The following is an 11,492-nucleotide window of genomic DNA, read 5'->3' on the forward strand; positions in this document are numbered from 1 at the left end:
AAATCAAAAAGGGGAAGTTTACAACTGACACAGCAGAAATAAAAAGATCATAAGAGACTGCTATAAGCCACTGTATGCCAATAAAATGGATAACCTAGAAGAAGCAGACAAATTCTTAGAAAGGTACAACCTTTATAGACTGAACCAGGAAGAAGTAGAAGATACGAACAGTTCAGTCACAAGTACTAAAATTGAAACTATGGTTTTAAATCTTCCAATAATAATAATAATAATAAAACAACTCCAGAACCAGATGGCTTCACAGGCAAATTCTATCAAACATTTAGAGAAGAGTTATCACTCATCTTTCTTAAAATCTTCCAAAAAACCCCAGGGGAAGGAACACTCAGGCATGTTCTGCGAGCCCATTACCCTGATACCAAAACCAGACAAAAATATCGCAAAAAAAGAAAATTACAACCAGTATCACTGATGAACATACACAAAAAACTCCTTGACAAAATACTAGCAAACTGAATCCAGCAATACCTTAAACAGGATCATAGACCATGATCAAGTGGGATTTATCCCAGGGATGCAAGAATTCTTCAATATCTGCAAATTAACCAATGTGATACACTATATTAACAAATTGAAGAATAAAAACCATACGATCGTGTCAGTAGATGCAGAAAATGCTTTTGACAAAGTTCAACACCCACTTACGATAGAAACTCTCCAGAAAGTGAGCACAGAGAGAGCACCTACCCCAACATAATGAAGGCCATATACGATAAACCCACAGCAGTCATTCTCAGTGGTGAAAAATGGAAAGCATTTCCTCTAACGTCAGGAACGAGACAAGTATGTCCACTCAGCACTTTTAGTCAGCCACATTTTGGAATTCCTAGCCACCGAAACCAGAGAAGATAAAAGAAATAAAAGAAATCCAAATTGGAAAAGAGTAAAACTGTCACAGTTTGCAGATGACATGATACTATATATAGAATATCCTAAAGATGCTATCAGAAAACTACTAGAGCTTATCCATGAATTCAGTCAAAATATAGGATACAAAATTAATACATAGAAATCTGTTGCATTCCTATACATTAGCAATGAAATATCAGAGAAATCAAGGAAACAATCCCAGTTACCATCGAATCAAAAAGAATACCTAGGAATAAACCTGCCTAAGGAGACAGAAGACTTACACTCTGTTCTTCAATCACTATCTTAACAGTTCTCAAAGACGACACAAACAGATGCAGAGATTACACCATGTTCTTAGATGGGAAGAATCAGTGTTGTGAAAATGGCTGTAGTACCCAAAACAATCTACAGATTCAGTGCAATACATATCAGATTATCAGTGGCATTTATTCACAGAATTAGAACAAAGAATTTTACAATTTGTATGGAAACACAAAAGACCACAAATAGCCAAAGCAATCTTGAGAAAATAAAATCAACTGGAGGAACTGGGCTCCCTGACTTCATAGTAATCAAAACAGTATGGTATTGGCACAAAAACAGACACATAGGTCAGTGGAACAGGATAGACGGTCCAGAGATACACACACACACCTATGGTTACCTAAGCTATGACAAAGGGGGCAAGAATATACAATGGAGAAAAGACAATCTCTTCAGTAAGTGGTGGTGGGAAAACTGGACAATGGCATGTGAAAGAATGAAGTTAGAATACGCCCTAACACTATACACAAAAGTCAGCTCAAAGTGGATTAAAGACCTAAATGTGAGACTGCTGCTGCTGCTGCTAAGTCGCTTCAGTCGTGTCCGACTCTGTGCGATCCCATAGATGGCAGCCCACCAGGCTTCTGCATCCATGGGATTCTCCAGGCAAGAGTACTGGAGTGGGTTGCCATTTCAAACATAGGCAGAAGAGTCTTTGACATAAATTGCAGCAGTATCTTTTTGGATCCACCTTCTAGAGTAATGAAAACAAAAATGAACATAAACAAATGGGACCTAATGAAACTTAAAAGCTTTTGCACTGCAAGGGAAATCATAAATAGGATGAAAAAACAATCCTCAGAATAGGAGAAAATATTTACAAATGACAAACTGACTGACAAGGGATTAATCTCTAAAATAAACAAACAGCTCTTGAAGCTCAGTATCAAAGAAAACAACCCAATCAAAAAGGGACAGACGACCTAAATAGACATTTCTCCAAAGAAGACGTACAGATGGCCAGCAGGCACCACAACTATTGAGCCTGTGCTCTAGAGCCCGGGAACTGCAGATGTGCTGCAGCTACTGAAGCCTGCGCACCCTAGAGCCTGTGCTCCCCAACAAGAGAAGTCACTGCAGAGAGAAGCCTGCACATGCAACCACAGAAAAGCCTCCAATGAAGACCCAGCACAGCCCAAAAGAAATGTCTTTTAAAAGTTTAAAAAAGATTTAGATTGTATGTTAACCATGAGTTTAGTGTGTCACTGTGGACATTTTAAATCAAGTACATGCGTGCAATTTTTTTTTTTTTGCCACCTTATAATTTCATACATTTGGCAGCATAGCTGTGTTTCTCATGGTTTGTCATAATCTCTACTAAAAGTAACTTGAGGGACTTTGAAATGTCACTTATACCTAGTTCCAGTGATTTTATTTTTAATGTATTAAAAAATACTCTCAATTTCTTTTTTCCTGAGGCTCAAAGTCTGACTCCGCAGGACTACAATCTGAGGTGGTCTGGCCTTTTGGTGACAGTGGGTGAAGTCCTGGAGAAGAGTTTACTCAATGTCAGCCGGACTGATTGGCACATGGCTTTCACTGGCATGTCTCGTCGGCAGATGATCTACAGTGCGGCCAAAGCGATAGCAGGCATGTATAAACAGCGCCTGCCCCCCAGGACCGTGTGAGAAGCCTGGCCCCGGGCTACTGACACTTGCTCACTTGGAGCTACTGGTAGAGAAGAGACAGACCCTTAAACTGGACAACTTTAGTCAGTCCAACTGTTCTGATCATTTCCTGTAGGCTGCAGTTTTTCTTTTCTAGAAAGGTGTGGTATCATTCCAGTAGATGAAAAGAAACAGGTCCTTTTTATGATTATATAATTTCACGTACCATAGTTCTCAAAAAATGCATAAATATTTTTATAGGACAGTTTGATATACCAGATTTATAAGGTGCAAATTCATGTGCTGAGGTATTTAACTTAATGATGTGTACTTGATTATTATTTTGTTTTTTAAGAAATAGTTGACTAAAGAACATGTTTACTGAATATTGTTTAAAGGCATTCTTTCTTTTAATTCATGATTAATATCTTCCCTGCCAGTCTTTGAAGCTTTTCATGTGTGCATGTGATCATGTCTGAGGCTAAGCTGTGGGCTCACCAACAGATGTTAAGACACCTACTTGTAGGGAGATGGTGCACTTTTCTATGCATATTTTTAACATGGGCCAGAAGAGCAGAATTGATCATTTTCCTTTTGGTTATCATATTATACACATATGATCTGAAAAATCCTTTTTTTTTTTTTTTTTTTAAGTAAGTTTCAGCATTTCACATTCATACTGTATGATAAACATTGGGATGATATATTTTATTTTTCATTGCTCTGTGACATCTAAGTGGCAAATGATTCCAGTCTATTTAAATTAGAAGCATTAGGTATTTTTGAAATAATACCATTCAGCACTTCTAAGTAAACTCTTGACAGCAGCCATTATTTCTGCTTTAACTTATTTCTCCAGCTGTAATGGATAAATTTTTGAGAGGAAATTATTGTTTATGAGATTATTATATGACTTACTTTAAGGACACTTCTTATTTAGTTTGCCTTAAACACTGCTTTTCTAACTTTGTGCCCTTCTGCCTTTACTTTTTATGCAAGTTTTCAAAGAAACGATTTTATAGTGAACCTGGTTTATTCAGCGCATTATGTTTGTATTTAACGAAAGCTTCTTTTTCCCCCCAAATAATATATTTTACCAGTTTTGGATTTATACAAATCAAAAATAAATACTTTGTCATATACTTTTGAACTCTATATATGAAAGTTTAAATAACTTTTGAAGATTGTTTCTTATATAAATGTAATTTAATTTTTATTTACTCTTCTATATAATTCTTTAGAGGTAAAAAAAAAAATTAGCACAATCTTATAAAATCTTTTAAGGTGTTGAAGCTATTATCCTGTACTGTCGTTATGTGTCCTGTTTGCTTTGTTTTAATATCATTTCAAGTACTTATTTGACTTCTATTGTTTTTAACCTGACGGTGATAAGATTACATATTAATTTTCCACCTATGTTATGTGTTAATTCCCATGCCCTGTATAATGACCGTTGAGTGCAATTCAGATATCTGTGTCATTAAAAATAATGAGAGAGAGAAGACAGATGTAGTCAGTTGCTATAGCATAATACTTTCCCTTTTTACTGGTATTTATGGAACACTTCATCTGTGTTTCCTCCATCTTCCATGATTAAGGGAAGCCTTTTCTCTAACATTTCTTTTATTTTAAAAAGCTTCCCTTTATCATGGTGTGAGACTAACGACACATCACTGTTAGGCGTGAAGGAACATATGCCCATACTTCATATTTCTGCTTTTTTCCCTTCTATTATAGGGAAATTTTACAGATCCGAAAAATAATCCGAGTTTTCTTTTGATTTTACCAAATCTCAGATATCTTAATTGATGTTTTTGGGGGATTGTTTTCATAAAATAACCTAACATTGACATCCCATTAGAGGACAGTCTTCAGGTCATCGGATAGCAATGAGAGTTATCCTATGATTTGGGTGCAGCTGATTTTCCGGTAGATGGTAATTTGCACCTTCTGCTCTTTGTGAGTGGGTAAGGACTAGGGAAGGGCAGATGGAAAAGATGAATACATGATCTCATTCTGGCCTCTTATTCCTTTTTTGGCCCAGAGTTACCTTTGAAAGGTTGATGCTTATGACTGATTCCACACAGTCAACTTTCCCAGCTTCTTGTTTATTTTTTCATGCTTGGATTTCCTTGTCATACAAGGTACAAGAAAAGTAATCTCTCACACACCACCGCATCCTGGGCCAGGCAGTCTTTTACTGTTGGTATTGTGGCATGAGATGTGCTGCTCATCAGCCTAAGGCCCCAGCTCTCTTCACCAGTCATCCAGCCGTCCTGTTCTATTCCTGCTTGCTTCCTTATAACTCCCCCACTAGCATTTTTTAGGGTGAGTTGAGCTGAGACTATTTCTTTTTATTTTACCCTCAAGCATCTTGGGACTACTTATCTTTAACATAGTTCTTTGCCAGTACCGTTTTTATCATGTTTGTGTGTGTGTGTGTGTGTGGTGTGTGTGTGTGTGTGTGTGTTGTTTTTTTTTTTCTTTTGAAGTGCTCCCAGAACTACTTACTGAATTTGAGAAGTTTGTATACTTTTTAGTTAAGAAGTGTGAAAGAGAATAGGAAAAAATATGCAGGAAGAGTAATTTTACATCACCCTCAATTGACAGAAGGTACTCAGATTACTCACATTAATAGCGTCTTGTTACTAAGTATATCGGGTAACCTCGAGCTGGGCCCCAGATTCTGGGTAGAAAAGATTGAGCCAGTATCAGTAGTTTTCTCCTCTGAGTCTCTTATTATTACTTCCCCTTTCTTTGTGCTTTCTCTCAAAGATTAATGAGGTAGAAAATTGAGATGAATGGATATAGGCAAAATGGTAGTATGATAGTAAATATAAGTAGATAACAGATGAAAGTGTATTGTATACATTAATTTAAAATCATGCAAATTACTAATACACTCAGGGCCAGCTAAATTAGTTTAAGATGCTGTTGAAATTTACTTTGTTCCTTGGCTAGAAAAATTTTTAAACAGGAATTTGTGTTCTGTGAAGCCAAACTGGTAACATTCTATGTTCTAAAAGATGTTGGGTTATACATAAATTAAGAAACTTGGATTTTTACTCCCAGAATATGGAGAATAAGCTCTGGGAGTTGGTAATGGACAGGGAAGCCTGGCATGCTGCAGTCCATGGGGTTGCAAAGAGTTGGACACGACTGAGCAACAGAACTGAACTGATGCAGGATGATGTATTGGATAAAGCCAATTTTGTACATATGTAAATATGTCATAAATAAATAATACCTCAACTTATATCCCAGGTGATTTTTCAAATGTTAATGATATTCATATTATATTAGAAGGCCCCATTTTCCTTTTTGTCTCAACTTGCTACTGGCTGCCAAGAATTATGGAATAGCAACTTTGCCCATCTTTCAAGTGGAACGGTAACATTCAAATACAGTTGACCCTTGAACAATGAAGGCTTTGGGGAGCTGACCCCTAAACATACAAGTCCATACAACTTTATAGTTAGCTCTCCATAGCCATAATTCCACATCAGAGATCAACCAACCACTGACTGTGTAGTACTGTTCTGCATATTTATTGAAAAAACTGTGTATAAGTGGACCTGCACATTGCAAACCCATGTTGTTCAAGGGACAACTGTGTGCCAGAGTTTCTAACTTCAAGGTTAAAGAAATCAGGATATTTGGGGGAAAAGGATACATTGGAGGTAGAAGGCAAGAAGTTAAGGCTGTTTTCATGAGGAACCCTCTCTGATCATGAGTTTAATTTACCCTTGACCTCCAGGAGTATCCTCTTTTAAAAAAGAAAAAAAAGTTTATTTCTTACTCTGTTTTCTATTCTGAGTCTGTGATCCCAAGATAAGAGATTTTTCTTTTGTTTTGGTGGGGAAGGGGTACATGCCAAAAAACAATAGGATATTAATTTGAGGGTTTTGTTTATTTGCCAAAAAGCAAACTCTGGGGCTTTCCTGGTAGCTCAGCTGGTAATCCTCCTGCAGTGCAGGAGACCCCAGTTCAACTCCTGAGTTGGGAAGATCCCCTGGAGAAGAGAACAGCTACCCACTCCAGTATACTTGGGCTTCCCTGGTGGTTCAGCTGATAAAGAATCCACCTGCAGTGTGAGAGACTTGGGTTCAATCCCTGAGGTGGGAAGATCCCCTGGAGAAGCAAATGGCTACACACTCCAGTATTCTGGCCTGGAGAATTCCATGGACTGTATAGTCCATGGGGTTGCAAAGAGTCAGACACAACTGAGCGATTTTCACTTTCGAACTCCGGTGCAGCCTGGTATGTTGCAGTCCATGGGGTGGCAGAGTTCCAACACACTTAGAGACTGAATAACAACAAAGTATTGTTTTCAGTAGACAAGAAAAAAGCAGTTTAGAGCCCAGGAAAAGCCCTGTTAAATTCATACTTTGTTTCAGAATGAACTGGAAGAGGGGGAAAAAATATTAGGCAACAGAAACAAAATTGGCAACGTCATTATTAAGGAAATTTAATAATTTAAGGATGAAGGAAATCTTTGGAATAATCCATAAAGTGAACTCATTTTAAGGATTTAAAGCAGTCAGAAAGAAAAGAGGAGCTAACATTTATGAGATAAGTACCTACAGTTAGACAATGGAGTAGACACTTAACTTTTATAGATGACATAACCGAATCATACTAAGCTGCTTTTCCAATATCATCACAACAAACAAGTTACAGAGATAGAAGTCAAATGGAATGTGTGACTTGCTAAACCATTTTCTTCCAAGACAGCCTGAATATTTGCTTCAGGAAATTAAAGGGTAAATCACTTATAATTATTTGTTGAATCTAATTGAATTCAAATAGTAGCATGAGGACTTTGCCCTAGTGTACTTTTAATTTTACAATATTATGTTTAAGGAAAACTGTGCCTTTTTATTTTTAATTTGAGAGGGCTATTTTGGGCTTTGCTGCTGGTATGAAAATATATTTCTGATAGCTGATTATTCTAACTCCCCAAATTAGGAAACCATAAACTAGGTTTACCTTTGAGTATCATTTTTAGGATAAATGCCAGAAATGTCATTATTGTTAAACTAGTTTTCAAGCAAGATAATGACCACATACATTATTAAACATTATAAAAAGACTTACAGCTGCTTTAGAAATATCTTTTTGAGAATCACTGCTGTAATACACATCCTGACTCATTCTGCATATACTAAGATATTTCAGAGAGCCACGTCACCAAGATGGCAACACAGGTTGTTCTTGACTTTGCCTCCTCTCACAAGAAGACCAGCTAAGAATTATTCATGGACAAGCTACCATTAAGAGAATCCCAAGTCGTGGAGATGAGGCTTGAGCATTTCCCAGTGCCACAGAGACCAAAACACGACATTAGATGGTAAAAAGGAATGGTACACACCAACTGCACTGCTCCTCTCCTAGGCTGGAACAGCACCATGCTGTGAGCCAATGGTAGGAAAAAAGCCTAGGAGTGACACCTAGTAGCGTGGGTGGTTCTGCGGAAGCTGCTACTCTGGTTTCCACTGGAGGGTGCAGGAGAATCTTAAGGGCATGGCCACTGGGAATGTGATTGTGATGGAGACGGGAGAAGCAATAACCAGATCTCAGATCTTGGGAGTTCATACCTATAGTACTCAAGTGCCAAGAGAAGCTTTGCTTATCTACAGAACCAAGTCAGTGGAGCGATCGGATGAGGGAGCTTGGCAGGTGCAGGTCTATCTGATTCAGGTCCTCACATGAAAAGCCTAAATAGTCGTGGAATCTGCTCTGCCCCAGTCCAGACAAAGGGGTTTAGCCACAGGCCAGCAGACAAGGCCTGCCTGACCAGAAAGGCTAGCATGAATGCCTAGAAGCTGCACAGCCCAGCAATACTTGAGCAGAGGATTGGCAGGCAGAGCTTAAGAGTGTAGAGCAAGCTAAGTGGTTCTGTTCAGCCAGAGAGAACTTGGGGCACAGGATGACCTGAGTCATGACCACAAACTAAAAGCCTTACTGGCCTTGAGGTTTGGTGTCCCACTGTATCCTGACAGGGAAACAAATTTGAAGCACCACCAATTCCTAGATACACCCATCAGCCTACTCAAAGGGAACCTAACTAGGAAGCTTTGTAGTCCATCCAACAGCCATGCTTACAGTGGAACTTGACACACAACACAGCCCATGGTTTTCCCCATCTGCAAGCAAAGCCTCTGGCCCCACCTGACCAGGGAATTCATTTAGTCTTGCTTGATTTGGGTCTCCAGAAAACAACCTGGGATCTGTCCTGCTGTCCTGCCATAGCAAGGAAGCTAACTCATTGCTTCACCTTTGCTGAGTATATATCCAACCCTGACTGCCTAGTAAGCCTGACCAGAGAATCCAGATAGCTGCAGAGCCTATCCTATAGCCTCACTTGGGCAGAATATCAAGCCAGCAGTTTTATCCAGCTGTTTTCAGCCAGTGGCACTCTCATTCTGAACCTTAGAGCTTGGCAGTGACTTCACCCCAAAATATACCTTGATAGCAAGCACCACCTGCCCACGGATGTTACCAGCAGACATGTCCAGACACTCAAACTGAGCTGACCAGTGATTAACTTTCTCTGCCAATGTGGACCTGTAAATTCTGGAAAAGAGGACGGCTTACTCAAACACACAGATTCCAGTGTAAGGAATCAAGGATCACATAAATGGAGGTAAACATAACACCAGCAAAGGAAACATACATATCTAAACATTTACCATAAAGAAATGGAGATTACGAATAGTCAGACAAATACGAATAACCCTCAAAGAAGTTCAGTGAACTGTAGAAACACAGTGACAACTAAACCAAGTTAGGAAAACAAAGCTTGAACAAATGAGAAGTTCAAAAAAATGGAAATCACTAAAATAATCCAGAAATCTTAGAACAGAAAAGCACAATAACTAAACTGAAGATTTAAATTCAGAAGCTCAAACGCAGACTTGGCTGTGCAGGATAATCAATGATCTAGAAGACAGGACACTGAAATTATTGAGTCAGAGGGAGGAAACGGAATGAAAAAAACCTTCAGGAATTATGGGATGCCATCAAAAGAAACAATATCTGCATTATGACAATTTCAGAAGGAAAAGAAAAAGGACAGGAATTACATTTAAAGTTGCAATGGTTGAAAACTTCCCAATCCTGGGGAGAGAAATGGACATCCAAATCCATGAGCCACAAAGGACCCCAAAGAGGTTGAACCTGAATAGGGCTCGACTGTGACACATTATCATTAAATTGTTAGAAGTTGAAGGAAATTTTGAGAACAGTAAGAGAGACGTTACATACAAGGGAATCCCCATAAGGTTACAGGCAGATTTCTCAACAGAAAAATTTCAGGTCAAGACAGAATGGGATGGTATGTTCAAAATACTGAAATCAAAAACCTCGTCAACCTAGAATTCTTTATCTGATAAAACTGTTTTTCAGAAATGAAGAAGATAAAAGACTTTCTCAAATAAATGTAAGTGGAGGGAATTCATCACCACTAGACCTGCTTACAAGACATGGGTTCTCTGAATGGAAGTATAGACACCAATTAACATGTTAATATAAGGAGGTAGTGTAAAACTAATTGGTAATGGTAAGTATATTGTCAAAGTTAGATTTTGTAATATGGAAAAGGTGGTGCTTAATGCACTTAAATTCTAGTATAAAAGTTTAAAAAATAGTGAAAGTAACCATAACTCAAATAATGATTACTATAATTTGTTATTTATACAAAATAAAATATTAATGGCTATTAATAACAAAATATTTTATTAATAAAATAACACTAATAATGGTGTTATTGGTAACATCAGTATTCTAAAGTGTGCAGGGAAGGAGAAGGTGTCAAGTTTAGGAATGCTATTGAAGTTATCAGTTTCAAATAAGGTGTTATAATTTTAAAATATTTTATGTAAGTCTCATTGTAACCAAAAGGGAGAAACCTACAGTAATTACACAAAACAACATGATAAAGAGATCAAGCATATGGATACCAAAAGAAACCAAACGAAGTCAGCAGGATAAGAAACCAGGAATGATTCTACACCGCAGCCATAAAAAATTAAGGAAATGACAATATGTAAGTCCTTACCTATCAACAATGACTTCAAACATACATGGATTAAATTCTCTGATCAAAAGGCATTAAATGAGTGCATTAAAAAATAAGATCCAATGATTTGCTGCCTATACGAGATTTTTTTTTAAGATACAGACTGCTAACAGAGTTAAAAGAAGAAATAAATAGCAATGTAATAATAATGGAAATACATCCTATTCTCATGGGTTGGAAGGATTAGTGTTCTTACAAAATGGCCTTAGTCCCCAAAGCAATGTACAGATTTAATGTGATTTCAATTAAATTACCCATAGCACTTATACATAGAACTAGAACAAATACCCCCCCCTCCCACCCCCGCAATTTATATAGAACCATGAAAGACTCAGAAATGCCAAAGCAATACAGAAGGAAAAAGTCAAAGCGGAAGGCAAAAGGCTCCTAGACTTCAGACAATACTGCAAAGTCAAACTAGCATGGTGTTGGCACAAAAACAGGCATGTGGATTAATGGAACAGAATAGAGAGCCCTGAAATAAACCCAAACACCTAGAATCTATCTTGACCAATGAAGCAAGAATAGACAATGTGAAAAAGACAATCTCTCCAACAAATGGTGCTGGAAAAGCTGGAGAGCCCCATGAAAATCAATGAAGACAGAAC

At 37.8% G+C, this 11,492-nt stretch overlaps 1 protein-coding gene and 1 long non-coding RNA gene across 7 annotated transcripts in view; one reads left to right on the forward strand and one right to left on the reverse strand.

The window, feature by feature from the left end:
* PRRC1 (proline rich coiled-coil 1) overlaps positions 1–6,060 on the forward strand; it is a 119,959-nt gene extending 113,899 nt beyond the window's left edge. For both annotated transcript variants that reach the window (XM_045166613.1, XM_045166612.1), the window contains exon 9: positions 2,616–6,060. In XM_045166613.1, the coding sequence (XP_045022548.1) occupies positions 2,616–2,825 (210 nt within the window). In that variant the 3' untranslated portion in view covers positions 2,826–6,060. The remainder of the gene's footprint in view (positions 1–2,615) is intronic.
* The window catches only part of LOC112586947, a 506,468-nt gene that overhangs the window by 22,095 nt on the left and 472,881 nt on the right, over positions 1–11,492 (reverse strand). The window lies entirely within an intron of this gene.

Source organism: Bubalus bubalis, chromosome 9 (genome assembly GCF_019923935.1).
Source record: "Bubalus bubalis isolate 160015118507 breed Murrah chromosome 9, NDDB_SH_1, whole genome shotgun sequence".
In the NCBI taxonomy this organism is placed as follows: Eukaryota; Metazoa; Chordata; class Mammalia; order Artiodactyla; family Bovidae; genus Bubalus; species Bubalus bubalis.